The sequence below is a fragment of the Sinohyriopsis cumingii genome, chromosome 7, assembly GCF_028554795.1.
Source record: "Sinohyriopsis cumingii isolate HCF-2022 chromosome 7, ASM2855479v2, whole genome shotgun sequence".
NCBI classification, from domain to species: domain Eukaryota; kingdom Metazoa; phylum Mollusca; class Bivalvia; order Unionida; family Unionidae; genus Sinohyriopsis; species Sinohyriopsis cumingii.
In genome coordinates, this window is record NC_142967.1 from 20,347,948 (window position 1) to 20,369,882 (window position 21,935).

The 21,935-nt window shown below is 43.4% G+C and overlaps 1 protein-coding gene across 1 annotated transcript in view; it reads right to left on the minus strand.

Moving 5' to 3' along the window:
• LOC149794835 (solute carrier organic anion transporter family member 2A1-like) overlaps positions 1-21,935 on the minus strand; it is a 76,565-nt gene that overhangs the window by 40,227 nt on the left and 14,403 nt on the right. Inside the window, exon 5 of the mRNA XM_089964493.1 lies at positions 313-399. Coding sequence (XP_089820619.1) covers positions 313-399 — 87 coding nt within the window. The remainder of the gene's footprint in view (positions 1-312; positions 400-21,935) is intronic.

Here is a 21,935-nt window from a genome sequence, read left to right on the forward strand (position 1 = left end):
AAAACTGAAATGATATGATTTACATGTAACAAAGTGAATCATATTTTGTTTTCAAGGATGGCCAGAAGTTTAAACGTTATGGAATAAACCAATCATATCAAAGCTTATTGTGATTTTCCGATTTAAATATTTTCTTTACGCTTCGCTCTATTCTTTGATGTATGTAATTAGTATATTTCCACCTATTTGGATGTTCGCAGGTTCCTTCCGAAAACACAACAGAAGAAAAAGGACAAAGAGAAAATAAACAAATACCCTGGATATGTAAGAGGGTATACTTCTAATAAATAAATAAATAAATAAATAAACAACCTTGGAGACTGACGTAAATCTTGTTGAAAACTCCTCCAAGAAGATATGCTAGGGCTGGGCCAAATATTCCAGTTCCAGTCAGAATGCCTGCAAAAGAAATATGCATCGTTTATCCTCGTGTTTAGAAATGTCATCGAACATGAACATACAAATTGTAATATGTCGCACAGTGTCATTTTTCATACCTATTCATTCAGTGTTTGCTTGTGCGAAGAAATCTTTGTATCTAATTGACGTGTTTCATATTCTTTGCAAGTAACGAGATAGAAAACATTTAAACGAGGAATCACTACAATGCTCCTGTATAATGAGGAGTGTATTAAAGGACGCGTTTGAAGCTGACATTTTCATCCCAAATTCTCATCACTGACACTGAGGTTGATATTTTAAACTTATATAAACCGAGTAGATCTACTTCGACTTATTGTTTACACACACTTTCCAAAGTATTGTATACCATCATGTTTTAGTTCTACTGCAGACACCATAAAACACATTGCAGACGATATCCTTACTTTCTGGGGTGCTTTGTTATAAAATAAGCAACCCGTTCAACATTACAAGGTGGGGTGGGTGGGTCATTACATTGCCTTTTTGATTATGACAGATGGGTGGGCGGCGGAAAAATTGTGTGTAATTTCATTACTTGCGAAATATTTGGGGTGGTCACCTCGTTTACAACTTCCCTTTCATTATATTGGAACAAATTTTCCCCTGCATCTTAAGTCGGTCGTCTTGTAAAGCTAAGTCATGAGCACACTCTCCGCGGAACGTCAAGATTGTTCATGTGGTAAGTGGTATGAAGATCGAAGCTGAGCGGATGAGAGATTATGATGTCCATAGTCCTTAGAGCAAGAAGTTACCGGAAAATGCAAGAAGATCAAGATAATATTGAGGTAAAAATTCTAATAATTCTAAGTAAGGGGCGGAGTACGTGAAGAATGATTTCCACGACTCACGCAATAGTGAAGGCGAAGAAAGAAATGACAGTGGTAAAGAAAATGTATTAGATGCCGACTCCAGTCTCTGGAAAACCAGATCACAACAGCAAGTGGAGCGGTTTGCTGTCGTGGCTATTTCTATTCGGTTATGTACACCCCCTTACACGTCAGATTAAAACTGGCGGAGACGGAGGGATTGCAACAATATATTTGTCACGGAATTGTGTGTACTCAATGCCGATGCATTATACGTGAAGGAAAAATGGCCTCGGGCTCTAATTCATGTGTGCGCATGCGTATTGTAAGTCACTAAATTCGCACTTAACCTTTTCTCGTGTACTATTCTGCTTTAATTATTATATTTCAGCTGGTTTGCATGGAGAGTCATGAAACTCTGCTTCTACTACGTTTCTTTTAACCCGAACGATGTCGTCTATAGTGGCGTTGGCTTGTAGGACGGACTTGGCTCTCTCGTAGTGACTAAAGCATCGGGACCAACTGGATTACATCTAATAAGGGTGATCTCGATGGATCCTTTTGCAGACTCAAGGGGCGGGCCATGCGTGAAAATCAAATACATATGTACATCTACTACTTTTGTATGAAAGATTATTCAGATTCATTCATCGTACAAACGCATGATATATAAACGTGTCATTCACGATATCAGTGTCTTCGCATGGTTGCTCCTTGACCATTTGACGGGACTTGTGGAACCGGAAATACATCGTGCTCGTCGAAAAGACGCCACGAGATGAAAATATTTTCATTTTTTAATCAATATTATTCAATATCATCATATGGGTGAAAGCTTAATTCAAAATCGCCTTATGAGTGAAAATCGATTATGCACTCATTTAATTGTTTGACGAACCACGCATTGCTCATATTTGTGTGTAACATCGGTAATCCCTGGTGATATATCCATATATCAATGATATTTGTTTATAAATTATATACATTGATCATCCGTGGTGACAAGTCTATATAACAATCATGTTTGTTTGTAAGTTCCATGTGTTGATTCTAATTTGATTGCTCGTTGAAGTTATGTTCTGATGAAATCCATTCGGGAACAGTATCATTTTCTTGTAGCAGGTATTGAACTCATCATTCTGTTAAATCCGTTGTTGAACTTTTCAATGTGTACGAGCATGGTGTCAAACTAATTCATCGCTCAATTACATTGTAAACAAAAACCTCCTTCACAAGAAATTGTGTACACTGATTGTCATACATTCAATCCCAATCTGGCTTTAACCTTTTTCAGAATAGTTTGAAAGCATTGTGTATAGAATACTACCAGTGACTTGAAACACCAACTGATTCCCCGAGCGGATAAAGTGCCGATGATTGAGATTTAGCTGGCATAGTTTGCGTTATCTAACCTTGTGTTTAATGAAAATTTCGAGTCTGTGTAAGGCATTTCACCCAAGAGGCGATATTCAACGCCTATCGTCAATGAGGATACCCTTTATGTTGAGTGAGTATGAGTAAGCTCACTGTTGATAAGTTAGAGACAGCCATGTAGGCTGTTCATGACAATATTGGTTCATTATCAAATAGTACATGAAAGATTGCGGCGCAGGTACAAAAAGACGTTCAGTGAAGAATCGCGTATGTCAGGTGAGGTACCGTGTGCTGAAGCAAAGCCACAGGGATGGCATGCGTCTGGAGCGCATCCTCTGACCCATACCATTTTCTTGCCAGACAATATTAGTATACAGCATGTTAATACTGTGCAGGCTTGTAAAAGCAAAGGCAGCGATACTAGGACAAATAAATGAGATTATAACAATATTCTACGTGCTTTCGACCCTACCCCTATTGCGGTATTTTTTTTTTTTTTTTTTTTTTGCCCAATGAAGGCACGTGTATCTTGCTACCTGTTGATGCTACAATAGGTAATATACAGGATGACAACCTGGGCCATTTTTGCAAGCGCACGTGTCGACCACAGATAATTAACTAAATCAGACTAAAGCATGATATATCATATCAGCGACATTTAATGGGACTAGTTCCTGACTAAATTATTAGTCAGATTTCGTTGCAAGTGAGTAGTAAAGTGGGCCACCTTAGCGACAGTGAAAAACCTAGTCAAAAAGGTCGTGGGCCACACTGGCGACAAGGGGAATTTAACATGGAATTTAATGGGCCAGTCTAACGACAAGGGGAATTGAACATTGGAATAATGGGGTTGTTTATGGACTAGGGAAGGTTGGGTTTGTATAGTGACAATAGGAATGATGACGTCAGGGTAGTGGACACTGGCAGAACTGTTGCAACAATGTTGCAAGTAGCTGGCCTCGATCGGGGCGAAACAGCGGGGGGGGGGAGCGATAACGCTTGGCAGTGCGGGACATATAAAATGCAATTAAACACAACCACAAAACAAAGACACATACGCAATTAGAGCAAAGAAAACGTCTTTTCGAGGCAATGGAGTGACTTTATTCTTTGACTTCTATTTTCTCTTCTCCCTTCTACTTCTTCACCATCTTCTCAGTTTTGTCATCGTAATTGTCTTGTTCTTTTTATTTCCATCCTATTCCTCCTTTTCCTTTTTCTTCTCCTCCTCTTCTTTCTTCCTCTTCTCATTCGGCTCTTACTTTTCTGTCTTTTCGTTCCAATTTCTAATTTGGACTTTATCTTCTTCATCCTTTTTCTCCTCCTTGTCCTGTTTTATCATTTCCATAACCAAACTGCACGGGCTTTAAGACCTACACTGCACTGCGACCAACATCAGTAGTGAAAGGGGGCGCTTTACGGACAATGGGAATTAGCATTAAAAACACCCCTGGGTCACTTTACGGACAAGGGAAATTTAACATGGAGAAAAATCGTGGGTCACTTTACGGACAAGGGAATTTAACATGGCAATAAATCGTGGGTCACTTTACGGACAAGGGGAATTGAACATGGCAATAAATCGTGGGTCACTTTACGGACAAGGGGAATTTAACATGGGATTTTTTTTTTAAAAATTTAAAAAAAAAATTAAAAAAGGGGTAGGCAATTCAAAGACTATCTCTTTTCGAGAAATATGGCTGGCCCTGAAAAGGGCCTTTGGGTTTTATGTTAATCTATTCATTAACATAAATGGCACCGCATTGGTCTTCTTCTTGTCCTTAGGCTGCGTCTTACTGTTGGTCCGTACATCAGCACTCTTTTCAGGCATCCTTGTCTTTCGACGTAGATCCTACGTATCCACAGGCTGGTGTTTGTCCTGTGGACAACGGTCCACTTGGATCGGACATACATGAGCAAGTCTGTCCGAAACATCATGGAAGACACAAGGGTGGATGACTCAACTGTAGTCCACATCTTGAAGCGACGAGAACAGGTGAATCAATGCATTGAACGGCGCTTATTTATAGGTACAGAAAGGATTGAAACGGATTGAGTTCATTCACCAATCCGAACACGCGTTACAGAATTCAGTCAGCTCGCATCCAATCCGAAGAGAGCAGTCTGTGACGTCACGTAGTCAATATAGATTCGCTAGCGCTTGTGTGCATTCAGTCTATGCGACAGTGATTCAACATGACGGAAACTCAGAAAACGATCCATTGGGGTGCACCAGCAGGGGAGACCGCCCAAGGGAACCCGGACTTACTTTCAGAAGAGGTGAATTGGGATTTTGTGGATTTTCTCTCCTCGCAAGAATTTGTTCCGGAACCTTCGTTACCTTCTTCATTACCGCAAGTGGAGAATTTTAGACAGAGACAGAAAGAAGAATTGGAGAAATTTATACAACGACAAAAGGAAGCGGAACAGGCTTTTCTCCTACAGCAACAGCAACAAGAAGAAGAGGTAAGAAAAAAACAACAGCAAGAAGAAGTAGCAGCAAAGAAACAAGAGGGTGAAAATCAAACGGTCACGGTATTGTTGGACATTTTAGCGGAGTTAAGAAGTCTGAAACAAATGTATCAGACTTCTTTATCACGACCGAAGAGAATACGACCTTCCCGAGCTAAACACGTCAACCCTGTGACTAAGCCTACCGTACCACCCTTAGTGATTTCAACCCAATCATTATCATCATCATCAACATTACGCAGTCCAGAAGTAGGCCTTGGCCGTGGCAAAGGCATAAGGCAGTTAAAGTTGATTGCTTAAACTCACCCTTTCACCATGAAGAAAAAAGGCCCTTTTCAGGGCCACCCACATTTCTCGAAAAGAAATACAATTTCAATTTGCCAATAACTCAAAAAAAAAAAATAAACCCCACCCATTTTACCCTTATGGTACGTGTCTGTGTGTGAGTGCGTCAGTGTACGTTCTTATTTTAAAATCATAACTCAAAGACACTTACCTTTTATCATTCATTTATTCTTTTCTCCATTTTTTTACAATCCAATTCACAACACAACACTTTAATAAAAAGTTCATTGATTTCTTCTTTTCTCCTTGTTTAGTCTCTCTGTTTTTTGAATTTCTTCACCGTCACACTCTTTTCCTCTTCTTCTTTCTCCTCGCTTTCTTCCCTTCTTCTTTTCTTCTCGTGTTTCTTTGCCTCATTTAAATAGAATTGTCTTTTTTCTTCCTCTTCTTCCTCTGAAGAATTACTCTCTTCTTCTGAAGAATTCCTCTTTTCTTCTGACTCCTCTTGTTTCTTTTTTGGGCAATCTGGAGACCAATGTCCTTTTTCTTTACAATAATAACAGGTATCTTGACTTTTGTCTTTTTTATCCCCTGTTTTTTTTCTTTTTTGACGGTCTGGACACTCTGAAGACCAATGCCCTTTCTTCTGACAGATATAGCAAGTATCTTGACTTTTATCTCTAAAGGAAGGAGAGTAGTCCGTAGGCTGGTCTGAAGAGAATTTTCTAATGACCCCTCGCAAAGCTCTGACGAAACGTTCCATCTGGTTAGTCTCTTCCATCGTTGTGCTCGGCTTGAGAGTGAAATGAATAGTGAAAGGACAAGACACACACCCTTTTATATACGCTGGTCTGCTATGACTATAAAGTAGTTTATGGTGTTTGAACTTGAGTCATTTGACTTTTTGCTTTCAAGATGAAACGATCCCATTCATTCGAGAAGAAAGAAGAAGAAAGTAAGAGGCAGAAACGTGATCTCTCGCCTCGTACCAGGGCTGAAATCTTGGCACAAATTCATGCCAGTGATTTTGAAGAGGACATGAGTGAACCAGAATCCAAACCCTCTAAACCAAGTTCATCACCCTTTGTCAACCCTGAAAAGTACTATTCCATTCGAGAGACGGAAAAGCGCTCCTCTAGAAAATTTAGAACCACGGCTTACAAATACACGGTGAAGTTTAAAGATTTCAAGGCTGAAGTGCCGTTAGAGAAAGCAGAAGGGTTCATCACCGAGGTGTGGGATTCTTTGCTCACTGCACTCAAGCGACAATGTCAACCCAAAGAAGACGATCGCTTGAGACTTTCCATACAACACGACGGTTTGAAATCCCCTGTTTGGATCGAGTTTAGCACCCCTGCAGAATTGACTGCTTCCAAAGTCATGGACAAGATTCAACACGTACAACAATCTAATGATCAGTTTGACATCACCGATGGTAAAGCCACACTGGACATGACCCACGTCTCTCCTCCTCAAGGGACAGGACGCAAAAAGATGTTATTGGTGGACGACCTTCGCAACACCAAAAAGAGTCTTGTCCGAATTAACAACCCTCATGACCAGATGTGTTTAGCCCGTGCCATCGTGGTGGGACGAACCTATGCCAACAAGAACGACACGGTAGAATGGAAAAGAACCTGGGACACTATTCAACGTTCCGACCGAGCCAAACAACGAAACGAAGCAGAACTCCTGTTACAACAAGCTGACCTGTCCAAAGACACACCCTGTGGTATTCCTGAGATGCAAAAATTGCAAGATGCCCTAGCTCCACGATACACCTTGAAAGTGCACCCTCAAGAAGTGCGCGGACCTCTGTTGTTTCGAGGCCAAGACTTTAAGGACGGAAAATACATTCACCTTTATCATCACGATGAACATTTCGATACCATTACCAGTATCACTGGATTCCTGAGATACTGTTATTATTGTGAGAAATGTGACCATGGTTATAACAATCGAGAGCAACACAAGCATTGTGGATCGAAATGCTCAGGATGTTTGGCCTCTTCACCCTGTCTGAGCGAAGGGCAAAAACCAGTGCCTTGTTCCACTTGTCTGCGCACGTTTGTCAGCCCTACCTGTTACCAACAACATTTGAAGACGCAAGGTTCACAGAAGAAATGCGCTTGTCAACTCCTGAGATTGTGCCCTACGTGTGGACAAGGCATACGTACCAATAATACCAAGGCACACGTATGTTCAGGAAAGAAAAAATGTCACATTTGTCACCACATCGTGGACTTGGAACACGAATGTTACGTGCAAAAATACCAACCCCCACCAGAGAAAGAGGACGGTCACAAGAAGAAAGGCAATTTCATCTTTTTCGATTTCGAATGCATGCAAGAGACTGGCATTCACATTCCTAATTTCTGCGTGGCTCATCGAGCGTGCGAGAAGTGCATTCAAGAACCTATCTTCAGTCATTGCCCTCACTGCAGCAAGATTCCCGGAGGGCGTGAAAAAATCTTTCGGGGACCAAACACGTTAGCCGATTTTGCCCAATGGGTCTTAGACCCCGTCGACAAGACGTGGAGCCAAGAGGACATCGAACGTTACGGAGATTGTCATCGTCATGCCACGGTGATGGCTCACAATTTCTCCGGATACGATGGACAGTTTCTTCTCAGATACTATACGGAACAAGGCACCGAGCGTCCTAAAGTGACTTTGAACGGAGCCAAAATCATTTTCATGCAAGTGGGACAAGTACAGTTTAAAGATTCGATGAGCTATTTGGCCATGCCTTTGAGTCGAATGCCTAAAACGTTTGGAATGACAGAAATGGCTAAAGGGCACTTTCCACACTTTTTCAATACGGAAGCCAATCAACACGCCGTTCTACCCCATTTACCCGAGGCTCACTATTATGACCCCGACAACATGCGTACCGAACAACGAGAAGCTTTCTACGCTTGGTACCAGGCTCACGCCTCGGACCCTTTCGACTTTCAGGAAGAAATGTTAAAGTATTGTCGTTCCGACGTGGACATTTTACGGCGTTGCTGTGGAAAATTTCGAGAACTGTTCATGGAACACGGAGGGGTCGATCCTTTGAAAGAAGCTTGCACCATTGCCAAAGCGTGTTCCTTAGTGTATCGACAACGATTCATGCCTGAAAAGACCGTGGCTGTCATCAGTCCTCAAACGACCCACTTTGTCAAACGTCAATACTCGGTCAAAGCCCTACGCTGGTTACATTACTTGTGCGACAAGGAAGACAAGTGGATTCAGCATGCCCGCAACGGAGGGGGCGAAAAGACCATCGGAACGTATTCGGTCGATGGCTGGGACTTAGAAAACCCCAAGATCGTGTACGAGTTTAACGGTTGCTTATTTCACGGATGTCCCGTCTGTTACCCTGACCGTGGCACTAAAAATCAGTTTTTGCAACGAACCATGGAAGACTTGTACCAGGACACTTGTCAGCGACGCCTAAAGTTAGAACAGCAAGGATACCAAGTGGTGGAAATGTGGGAACACGAGTACGATCACCGTATGAAAACCGATCCCGAGTTTAAACGCCTCGTGGAAAGTTACCAGTTCATGGACCCGCTGAACCCGAGGGATAGTTTGTACGGAGGAAGGACCAATGCCACCTGTTTGCTGTACCAAGCCGACGAAGAGAACGGAGAAGAAATCAAATCCTTGGACGTGTGTTCGCTGTATCCCTACGTGTGCAAATATTGTCGCTTTCCTATAGGGCACCCGCAATTGTTAACGGAACACATCGACCTGAAAAACATTCGACAATACGAAGGCTTGATCAAGTGCAAAGTTTTGCCTCCCACGAACCTATACCATCCCGTCTTACCTCACCATTGTCAAGGCAAACTGATGTTTCCCTTGTGCCGTACTTGTGCCGAAACGTGCAACCAAGACCAACCTTGTCAGCACACCCAAGAAGAACGGGCCTTGACGGGAACCTGGGTCAGCGTAGAATTGTTCAAAGCTCTGGACATGGGATACCAACTGTTAGAAGTGTACGAAATTTGCCACTTTCCCAAGACACAACAATACCACAAAGGTGATCCCAGTCAGAAAGGCATTTTCGCTGACTACGTGGATGCCTTTTTGAAACTGAAACAAGAAGCCAGCGGCTATCCTTCCTGGTGTCACACTCCCGAAGACCAAATACAATTCAAAGAGAAATACTACGAACAAGAAGGCATCTCTTTAGACCACATCGAGAAAAACGAAGGCAGGCGATCGTTTGCCAAAGTGATGTTAAATTGCTTGTGGGGTAAAATGGCACAACGACCGTGTTTACCCAAGACGGAATATTTGACAGAACCTTCCCGCTACTTCCAGATGATTCACGACAAAACCAAATACATGAAACACGTGGACGTCGTTCGAGAGAATTTGATCTTGGTCAATTACGAAGAAGATCTGGACTTTGTACAAGACGACCCTTTTGGAAATGTCATCATTGCGGCTTACGTGACAGCCCATGCTCGCTTAAAATTGTACGAAGCTTTAGAACTGTTAGAAGAACGCGTCCTGTACTTTGACACGGACAGTTGCATTTACATCCATCACCCGATTCAACATCACCCTAACATCGAAGGAGACCGTTTAGGAGCCTGGACAGACGAGCATCCCGACGACAAGATTCTAAGTTTCGTCAGTGGCGGTCCCAAAAATTACGGCTACGAATACCGGGACAAACAAGGAGAAGTGCACACGACGTGCAAAGTGAAAGGACTGACTCTGAATTATCGTACCAGTCGTGTGGTCAACTTTGGGGTATTGAAAGAAGCCTTGCAATCGGGAGAGGATGGAAACTTTAAAGTGACCACTCAACAACCTAACAAGATTGTACGTTTACCCACTCACCACATCGTCAGTCGACCCTTGGAAAAAGTCTATCAAATCGTGTACCAGAAGCGAGTGAGACTTCCCAATCATTTCACCTTACCGTACGGTCACGTCGGTATTGGTCTGTATATAAAAAAGGAACCCTAGGCAAGATCGATAGTTCATTGTGACTACCAAGACCGAGCGAACAAGATGAATACTTTGAAAGAGACATCGTTCCAGTTTGGGGATTGTAAAAAAGTTGTATCTTCCTCTAGTGTGACTAATACTGGATGGATAAGACCCATGCATTGCGACTGAAAATGTCCGGAAGGAAACTGCGATTGTCCATGTGGTTACCATTGTAATTGCGTAACGGAGTTTGCAGATGAGTGCGATTGTGAGCCTTGCGATGGGACCGATGCTGTACGTTGTGACCTAAGCGATGCCGTAAAGCATCATGGGAACTTTAGTACCCCTACCCCTATCATGGAAAGTGATGCTGTGCGTGTCAGACCTGTGGGATGCGAAAGTGATGCTGCTCGTCCTCTTGGACATTTTACTGGGTTTCGTTTTAAAGGGGAATGTCCACCTTCACGTCTACCCCCTTACGGATGTCATCCAGCCCTGAGCAAACTCCTGTTCCTGTCACCCAACCCTCATCGAAACGAACCTGTGAAAAACGAATATTCGTTCCCTGTGCGTTTGTCGGAATACTGCGACTTTGAAAATCGTCTTCAATCGTTCAAAGGAAAATGGCCAAAGTATCTGGGAGGACCGACCCCCGAAGAATTAGCCAGAGCCGGATTTTTCTACTTGGGCGAAGGAGATAAAGTCAAGTGCTTCAGTTGTGGTGTGTCACTTCACCACTGGGAACCGCAAGATTCGGCCTACGTTGAACATGCTCGATGGTCACCGAATTGTCATTACTTACCTTTAGTGGGACCGAGACATTGAAGTAACTTTTTTTACCATAATAATCTGTTCATGGATACTTTACAAGAAAACATTCGTGCTTTGCCTGTGGAGTTGAGAGAACGCATTTATCGAGAGCTGGTCAAAATACAAGTGAAACGTAAAGAACAATTGCATCCGTTACGTCACCGGTTTTTGAACCATTGGTACCTGAAGGCTATACAAGGACTGATTCAATTGAAAGTGTTCCATTGGACAGACATTGATCAACGATCCTCTAGTTTTAAAAAGGATTGGTTTGGTATGGACGATTCTACCTACATCATTGTAAACGTACTGCATCGAATTCCAGAGGAAGAGTTAACGAATTACCAACATCTTGAACACAATGTCAACTTAGTGAAAGAGGAAACTTCTGAACGAATTGTCATGTGTAGATTAGTGACTCAACGATTTAAATTTGACACTGAAGTGAAACCATGTTTGTGCAAAGAGTACATTTCTTGTGTCAGACCAAAGAGGATTTAGTATGACCTATTCATGGATACTTTGCTAGAGAACATTCGTGCTTTGCCTGTGGAGTTGAGAGAACGCATTTACCGAGAGCTGGTGAAAATACAAGTCAAACGTAAAGAACAATTGCATCCGTTACGTCACCAGATCTTTAACCACTGGTACCTGAATGGTATAAGAGAACTGATTCGTCAGAAATTGTTTCAGTGGTCAGACCTTGTTCAACACTTTGAGTTAGTGAATGATCGAAATGTTCATTATTTTGGTTACTTCGAGATTCACCTACAGCAATACATTGAGGAAGACAAGTTAAAGGATTATCAACATATTTTACGTGGAATCTACTTAAAGGAAGAGGAAACTTCTAAACGAACTCTGAAGTTTCGGTTACAGTATGCAAGATTTAGATTCCCTACTGGAGAACGAAGATCTCTGGCTAGAAAGTACGTGTATTGTTTCCGAAACAAAGAGACTATAAAAACAGGCTGCCATGCCACGACTTATGTCACATGTCATCCAACAGATTCCGTGGAAGGAACTCAATGACCATATTCAAACCGTGGATCATTACCATCGATTATTACAAGAACTGTATCCATTCAATTTGGGACGACAAGTGGTGTGTGTCTTAGTGACTTGTTTTTTGGGATTTCGTTTACCAGCCGATTCTTTGTGGACTCTTTACGATCAGTACTTACCACCTCCATGGCCTTAAATGGTCACGAAAAACTCCTTTTGCTCAAAGCCTTGCGTTTTCATCTGGATACTTCTCGACCTCTACGGGAAAAAAAGATTCGTCAACTTTTAGCTACCCAAGACGTGTATGACGATGTGTGTGTAGCTTGTGACTTACATCCCCATTGGACAGATGTCCGTGCCTGGAAAGAATGGGATTTTGAGGCTTGGACCCAAGAAGTGGCCCAGTATGCACGAGAGTTGTTCAAGGAAAAAAGTTACTTTTCAACCCGTGTTAGTGACGGTGCCAGAAGAACCCGTCACCCAGGACAGGACTGTCGTGGACAGACCTGAAAGACCCTTTCGGGAGGACACTTGTGTGACCTTACCCCCTGTTGAACTGGTTAGAACATTACCCAAAAGATGTGATTGTTGTACAGACACTTGTGTTTATTCCACGTTCATCGTTATCATGTGCCTTTTATCCTTGTACTTAAGCCTTTGGCTTTTATGTATTTTTGTCTTTCGTATTCATGTTTGATAAAAAACATTCAATAAACGTGTTCTGAAAAAGTATATAAACTCTTGTCTTGTTCGTTTTCGTGTCACAAGTGACATTTCTCACACCATGGCTACCTCTGTTGTCTCTGCTCCCTCTTCCTCTACTGTCAAAGTCATCGACGAACACTTAGATCGTGCCAGTTGGGAGGCTTTGTATCTTCGCCATCCCTTTAACATGCTCATTGCTGGACCTAGCGGTTCAGGCAAAACCGAATTCGTCAAACGTTTGATCGAACATAAACATCATTTGATCGATCGGCCACCTCAACGGATCGTGTGGTGTTACAAAGAGTGGCAATCGGCGTACAGCCTCTTGCGAGAAAGTCAAGGCGATTCCATCGTGTTTGTGGAAGGCATTCCTAAAGAAGACGACGGCATCGTCTCTGACTCCCGTCAAACCCATTTGGTCATTTTCGACGACATGTTAGGAGAAGACGAAGAAGAAATTAAATTGTGGTTCACGCGCAAAGGGCATCACCGTAATGCCAGTGTCATTTACATCACCCAAAATTTGTTTCAACAAAGTAAAGCCCATCGCACCATCAGTCTCAATGCGCATTACGTGGTCTTGTTTAAAAGCCCTCGAGATAAATCGCAAGTGCAAGTCTTAGCCAAACAGTTAGGAACGCCTTGGCTGACTCAGGCGTACGACGATGCCACTCAAACTCCACACGCCTATTTACTCGTCGATTTGAAACCTACGACCCCCGAGGATTTGCGATTTCGTACCCACTTGTTTCACCACTGGTGCCAAGACGGAGGGCCTGTCCTGTACACGTCTCCGTCCTCGACTTCATTTCACTCCCCATGAAAAAAAATCTATAAAAACCTCAGACCCTTTTTCGTCTGTCTCACACAGTGTGAACATGACGTCCCTTCAGTCGCATCTTCCCGTCAAATTGATTCGTGCCTTGTATGGCATCAGCCGAGAAAAAGATCCACAAACACGAGCCCGTGTCTTAGAAGCTAGTCTCAAAGAAGTCTTACGATGGTTCACGGTGACGGCACGTCAATTACTCCAAGGAATCATTCAGATTCCTCATCAAACCAAACGCTTTTTCGATCGAAACAAAGTCGCTTTGGTCCAACTGGCCGATCCCCGCATCGACACTCAAACCAAAAAACAAATCATTTTGAAACCTGGAGGGAGCGGTACTCTAGGAGGGGTCATCATTCGCTCACTCTTAAGATGGGATCCTAATGCCCCCAAAGTTATCCCCAAGACAAAAGTCCAACGAAGCCCCAAGAAGAAAAAGAAAAAGACCAAGTCCCCAAGAAGAATAACTTCTCCAGTGGCAGGACCCTCCTCTTACCAGACACCACCACCATCACCCCGGAAAAAGAAAAGAAGCCCCCAGAAAAAGAAACAGAGAAAAAGTCCTCAAAAAAAGAAAAGTCCACAGAAGAAAACTAGTCGCAAGAGAGGCACTTCGGCCAGGACGCAACCTTACACTCGCAAGCCACGACCTGCCACAACGTCTCCGGCAGCCTCACGTTTGTCCACTTCTCCGTTGATGTCACCAGGAACTGAAGAGTACTTGGAGACGTTGATTACACCAAGAACTTCTCCATTGATGACCCCCAAAAGAACTTCCCCAGTGGCAGGACCTTCCAATTTAGCGGCAGTGGCTGCTGCTCACAAAGTACCTTCTCCCAAAATCAAAGTCCATGAAAGATCAGGCATGTTACAAAGTTTACTGGATTTGTCCAAGCAAGAACTGGCTCGATTTAGTCCGTTACGTACCCCTGCACGACGTGTCATGCCTGTCCTCAAACTGATACGACGTAAAGACAATCAATGGCGACGCGTTCCAGTATAAAAAAGGCCTGTGACCGAGTAGGGTATCAGTGTTTTTAGGTGCTCCTAAAGACTCAAAGATGTCACCCTCCAGAAAACCCCAAGGAAAGAAAAGGAAAGGACTACCACCACGTTTAGCCAAACATGGGGACCTGTTATCTGTCCTGTCCAAAGCTTCTCCACCCCTACGAAAAAAACTCATTCAAACGGCCTCCAAAGAGGTCATCGATACCGTGTGCGAATGTTGTTTGAACGTTTTGAAAGGCACGATCCCTTTGTCCAAACACCAGAAACAATGCTTAGGCAAACATCGTCACGTTCTTCGGAAAATGGTTCAAAAGAAAATTCCCATTCGTCAAAAAAAGAAGATGTTGGTCCAACGTGGAGGCATTTTACCTCTCTTGTTAGGCCCCATACTGAAAGGAGTCTTGGGAACCATGTTGGGAGGACTGATGGGAGCAAGATAAAAAGGCCTTCGGAAGTCCCAAGATCTCAGAATTCACCCCTGACAACCCCATGGAAGGACGAAAACTAGCTTTAGTGCCTTACAAACGATGGATGGAATACCATCGGTGGCAAGAACAACGCACCCCGCATTTACCTCCCAATCCCAATTTGAGCGAGATGTCCCAGTTACAACACGAATTGCAATCCTTGCTGGATCGCCAAGATTTGTCCGAAACAGAAAAATCGCAAAAGTACGGTCAACTCTTGCAACGACTGCAACTCTTTCACCAGAAAGCTTTAGACGAAACAGCTTTACCCACTTTGAAAGATTTTAAGACCTTGATGAAAAGTCCAGCACCATCACCAGTACCAGTACCAGTACCACCAGTACCCGTGACCAAGACAGAAAAAGGAAAAGAAGAAGAAGAAGAAGGGTTTCAAACTCCACCAGAAAAAGTACGCAAGTTAACAACACCACCTACCTCCAGAATTGGATGGATTAAAAAGATGATGGCCACCCCTTCTTCCTCACAAGAGAAAAAGAAAGTGAAGACAGAAGTGAAGACAGAAGTGAAACAAGAACCGATATCCCCCGCTCAGACATCCTCCTCCTCTTCAACACCTATTGCCGGTCGCACACGCAAAGCCTTGCAATCCAAGAAAATACCCCAAGAGAAAAAGAGTAGCCTCTTCCAAGAGTGGGTGCCTTATTAACACACCAATCAACACAAAAAAATGGAAAAAGTCTTAGCTAGCATTTACTACGATCCCTCGCATCCTGCAGGTTACGCAGGAGTTCAAAAATTGTATCGTGCTGCCAAAACGCGACTGAAAAGTCTCCGTTTACCTCAAGTGCAACGATGGTTACAAGAACAAGCTACCTACACTTTACACAAACCCATTCGACGCAAGTTTGCCAGAAGTCGCACCCGAGTGGAAGGCATCGATCATCAATGGCAAGCCGATTTAGCCGATGTCTCTCATTTGGCCAGCTACAATCGTGGCTACAAATATTTGTTTTGTGTCATCGACGTCTTTTCCAAATTTGCCTGGGTCGTGCCTTTGACTTCCAAATCCAGCAGCGAGTTAGTGCGAGCCCTGCAACGGGTGTTGAAACAAAGCGGCCGTCGCCCTCTTCGATGGCAAACGGACAAAGGCACCGAATTTCTGAACCAAGCTTTCCAAAAAGAATTAAAGAAACGTGACATTCATTTTTTTACCACCGAGAATCCCGAAACCAAAGCCAGCATCGTGGAACGTTTTCAACGCACTTTGAAAGAACGCATGTGGAAATATTTTACGCATCACCACACTCTGAAGTACATCGACATCTTACCGCACCTGGTGCAAGCGTACAACCAATCTTACCATCGAAGCATCGGACGTGCCCCGCAAGACGTGACTCCCGAGAACGAAGTGCTGGTGTTTGAGCGCCTGTTTGGTACGTCCCCGACGAGGGCTGTCCCCAAGAAAAGTGGAGAGTTGACCGTAGGAGATTGGGTGCGCATTGGCAAAACCAAACGCACTTTCGACAAAGGTTACTTACCTAACTGGACGACCGAATTGTTTCGCGTCACTGGACGAGTGCATGGCCGTCATCCTGCCGTCTATAAATTGGAAGACATGAACGGAGAAGTACTCAAAGGAACGTTTTATTTGCCCGAGTTACAACGTGTCACCAAAAAAGAAGACGACGTGTACGACATCGAAAGCATTCTCGAACGCAGAACCCGTAAAGTGGGCAAACGACGTGACAAAGAAGTCAAAGTACGTTGGAAAGGATATCCACCCAGTTTCGATTCTTGGATCGACGCTTCGCAAGTCATCGACTATAAAAAGAAGAAGTGACCATCATGCCCTTTCACACAGCAGCAGACGCAGCTACGTCGACCAGTCCTTCTTCCCCTAGTTCTTCTGTGCAAGATTTACAAAAACAACCCTTGTGGGTGTGGTGTGGAGAACGTGTGCCTAAAACGCAAATCGTCTTTTTCTGCCAAATCTTCGTGGTGTATTGTGTCATCGGGGCAGCCATCGCCAATTTGAGTTTGCAACAAGGAGACAAACAATTGTGGACCATTTTATTGAGCAGTTGCATCGGTTACCTACTTCCCAATCCCTCCCTGAAATTCTCCTCGAACGGGAACGTTGTGTCCAGTGCCAGTGCCAGTCACCAGTCCAACCACAATCAGAACCCCATTTTGGGCGGAGACACACCTCTGACATCCACTAATATTCCCTCGGACAGCCACAGAACTCTGGAATTATGAGTCACCAAAACCAATTTTACTTAACCTTACCCAGTGACAGTTCCATGGAGGTGTTTCCCAACAACACGTTGTGCTGTTACACGGCCAAATTACCTCAAGCCATCCCCTTAGATCACGAAGCCCATTGGGAAGTGGCTTTAGTAGAAATGATTCACCCGACCCAAGTCCTCAATGTCCTTAACAATCAAAATACTTTTAAGGTAGAAGTTCATGACCAACAATTGCAAGTGGAGTTGGATAAGATTGGCACATATAGCAATAGAACCTATGATGAGAAACTTAAAACGTGGACCTACAACTTTGTGATTCTCCCAGGCTATTATTTCAGTGGTCATCATTTGGTCAGCGCCATAGCCTCCAAGTTTAATGGCGTGTTTGGGGAAGTTTTTAAGAAGGACAATTTCAAGAACAAAAGTGTCACCATGGAGTACCACAAAGTAGCTCGTCGCTTCTTGATGAAATTTGAGCGAAGTAAAATCGTCTCCATTGAATTTTGTCCTGAATTGTTTGACATGTTGGGCGGTGACATGGAGCTGAGGAAGAGCTTAGAACGAAAAATACCACCCGAATTACCCATCATTTACGACAACGTGACTTTTGGCCAGTATTTTCGTACCCCGGTAGAACTGAACCAAGGACTGAATTTGATCTTCGTGTACTCCGATGTGGTGGAATACAACGTGGTGGGACACACCTCCGTACCGTTACTGCGTGTCATTCCTTTCAAAGTGGATTCTGCCACAAACGCTGACGAGGAAGGTGGAAACACTTACCACGTCCACCGCGAATTTGTCCATCCTCACTATTTGCCGGTCACTAAGTCGTATTTGGACACGGTCAACATTACTATAAAAGGAGATTTGGGACAAAATATTCCATTCACCAAAGGAAAAGTCACGGTGAAACTCCATTTTCGAAAACGGTTCTCTCACGACTCGTAAGTAAGTCATGTATCCAGTGTACCAAGGGGTGGCTCGACAGCGAGGACATGGTTTAGGAGACATGTTAAAATCGGCCTTTCGTTCGGTGGCCCCAGTGTTGAAACCGATGATGACACGAGGATTGCACGCCTTGAAAGATGCGGCACTGACGCAAGGCAAAGAATTTCTCCAAAATGTCATCATCGACAAACAGAACCCTAAAGAAGCCTTCATGAGGGCTGGCAAAAATGTCTTGCTGCAAACGGGTAAAGACATTTTAGGCCAACGAGACACACCTATAAATGCCCTGCACGCTACCGAGTCAGGCATTCAGCAAGGACAAGGCAGAAAGAGACGACGAAGGAGAAAACACCCTTTCACCAGACTTCAAGCGAGAAAGGCCAAGAAAAGAAGAACCGTTCGAGACTTAGACGTTTTCGATTATTGAAACACAAAACAAAATGATGCACCGAGAGTCTTGCGCTTGTTCCAAGACGGAACTGGATCTGTTTGCCATGCCCCCCACCATGATGACCATGCAAGAATCTCAGTGGGTGGAATTTAATCCCGTCTCCTCACTGATCGATTCCGCTCCCATCGAGTTTGAAATCAAAGGACAGCCCGAAGATTACATCGATCTGAATAGCAGTTACTTGTACTTGAAAGTCCAAGTTTTAGATAAGGATGGTGCTGGAGTAGAAGACACTGAACAAATAGCTCCCGTCAACAATTTCATGCATTCCTTGTTCAGCTCAGTGGATTTGTACTTGAATAACAAACTGGTCAGCAGCAGCATGGATACATACCCTTACCGCGCCTACCTGGAAAATCTCTTGACGTACGGAATAGATGCCAAGGATACTCATCTCAATGCCTGTGTGCTGTGGGAACCTGACGAAGCGGACAAGTTCGACGCATTAGATGGAAGCAATTCCGGCTTTGAGCAAAGACAAAAGAAAATCTTAGACAAGAGGAGTTTAGAACTGATGGATCGTTTGCATTTGGACATGTGGTTGCAAGAGAAATATTTGCTGAACGGGGTGAATGTTCGCTTGAGACTGAATCGCAACAGTACCGCTTTCCATTTGTTGGCTGATCCTGATAAGACTGGCATTCCTAAAAGCAAAATTTTAGAGGCCAAACTCTACGTACGACGCGTGGAAGTGTTACCCAAAGTGGGTAACGACATCAGTCAAACGTTGAGCAGAACGACTGCCAAGTATCCCATCCGACGTGTGGAAGTGAAAACGTTCACCATTTCTGCTGGACTACAATCCATAACCGAAGATCATCTGTTCCAAGGACAGTTACCCAAACGTTTGATCCTTGGTATGGTCACGAATTCAGCCTTCAACGGAGCCTTCAAAGAAAATCCTTTCTACTTTCAACACTTTTTAGTGAAGAAAGTCGAAGTCAGTCGTGATGGCAAGACCTTGTGTACCCGACCTTTCGAACCTGACTTTAGTGACAAGAACAAAAATTACTTGAGATCGTACTTGTCCCTGTACGAAGCCACGGGACAGTTAGGAACCAACACCAGTCACGGCATTGAGTATGACGATTATGACGGAGGCTATGCTTTGTGGGCTTTCGATTTCACTCCAGACCAAGGCAGCGACGAGGGACATTTCCACCCTATAAAATCTGGCCAGATTCGTGTGGAACTTCAGTTTGCAAAGCCACTGGACAAGACAGTGAACGTCATCCTGTATGCAGAATTCGATAATACCATAGAAATCAACAGTTTGAGAGAAGTCATCCTAGATTATTAGAAAGCCATGGAAGACTGTTATCCCTCTTTACCTAGTGGAGAAACTTTGGAGATGGAATGTAAGGAGACCGTGGAAGGAGAAGAATCTCAAGACAAAGACGAAGAAGATATCATGATGAAGTCGAGATGGCCAGAACAAGAAGCCCATTTAGTCTCCTGTTTTGCCAAACACTTGGTCGACAAAATGACGGAATTGATCAAGAAAAATTGTTATGGATGTCAAAACGATCATCCCAGTCAAATTCAACACGATAAATGCCTGATGTTAAGTCAAGAAGAAAAATTGGACGAGTATCTGGACGAAGCTTGGAGCCTCATCTCGAACAAAGACGTGTTGCACCAGTGGTATAAAGACTTGCGTGAACATTCTTGTCCAGCATTAACCACTCAAGAGATCCATCGTATCGAAGCTCTCCTGAATCAGAGTGAGGAAACAGAACGAATAACCGTTTATTCGTCAGACATTTTCAAACAAAAAGTCAGGATCGAATTGACGACGTATTATTACCTGTGAAGAAGAAAACAAACACAAAACAATGGATACCTGGGAACTTTATTACCTTTTGAACCACAGTTCGTATACGGCTTCTTGGAATCCTGTCGTCTGTGCTAAAGATGAACTCCCTCATCGCAAACCTAAAGACCATCAAGCTTACGTGATCAACACGGACGACAGTCATCTCCCAGGAACCCACTGGGTAGCCGTCTACTTTCCTCAAGAAGGCTGTGTGGAATATTTCGATTCGTACGGATTGCCCCCTTTGGAAGACGATATCATCGACTTTATGAGAAGAAATGCTCAGACCACCCGATTCAATAATGTGAAATTACAAGGCACAGATTCCTTGGTGTGTGGACAGTACTGTGTGTATTTTCTGCATCATCGCAGCCTGGGCTATTCCTTAGAACATTTAGTGACTCATTTCGATCCTCGTTCTTCTGCTAGAAACGATGTGAAAGTAGATCGATGGTTTTGTAACCATTATGCTTATCTTTTGTCTCAAGCTAGGAAACGTAGTGTCCATCAATGGCCTAATGATTTCCAACAGTGGAAATCACAATTTCATTCACAACGTTGTCAGCCTTGTTTAAAGTAGATTGTATTTGAAAAAAAATTGTTTGATGTTATAGTGTTGGATTATTGTTAAAAATGTTGTTGTTTAGTGTTCAGTGATTTTTTGAATAAAAAATGTTGTGTTAAGAAAAAATGCCTTTGTCTTTTGTTTAGCTATAAGAATGTTGGATTGATGCTCTTTCATTTCTTACTATCCCTCTCATGAACGTTGCGGCTCGAAAACCGTGTGGGGATGTTTTCCTTCACGTCCGCGCTTTCACTTTAAGAACCGGTTTGTTCCCAGTCTAGCCATCCATTGTCGACTCATCCTCCTAAGAAGATGTGCTCCAAACTAGCTAAGCTCAACGAAGCCTACGTGAATTTGCATAGGGTCAGACACAGTCTGATACCGAAACCAGAAGAAATAGAGAATGTGAGAATGTTAAAAATCACTGAAGACCTGATAGAAGAGCTCTTCAGAGAAGAAATGAACAGGGAGAAAGAAGAATGGACAGAGAAGTACAGACTTCAGAGACAGCAGCAACAGCAGCAACAACAGCAACAGCAGCAGCAACCTGAAGCTGACAGAGGCTTTGTCGATTGTCGTATCGACACCAAAGAATTCTTCTTCTCTTTCCGAAGAAGCAGACCTATTGCCAGAAAGTCTATCCTCAGAGGACATCGCATTCTTAGAAACTGAAAAAAGAATGCCATAGCAAAACAAAAAACAGCCCTTTTCAGGGCTACCCAATACTCTAGAAAAGAAATAACTATTAATTTGCCAATGTGTGTAAGTAGAGTAGTGTGAAAATAAACACTAACTCTCTCTTAAAAAATGTGAGGGTATGTGT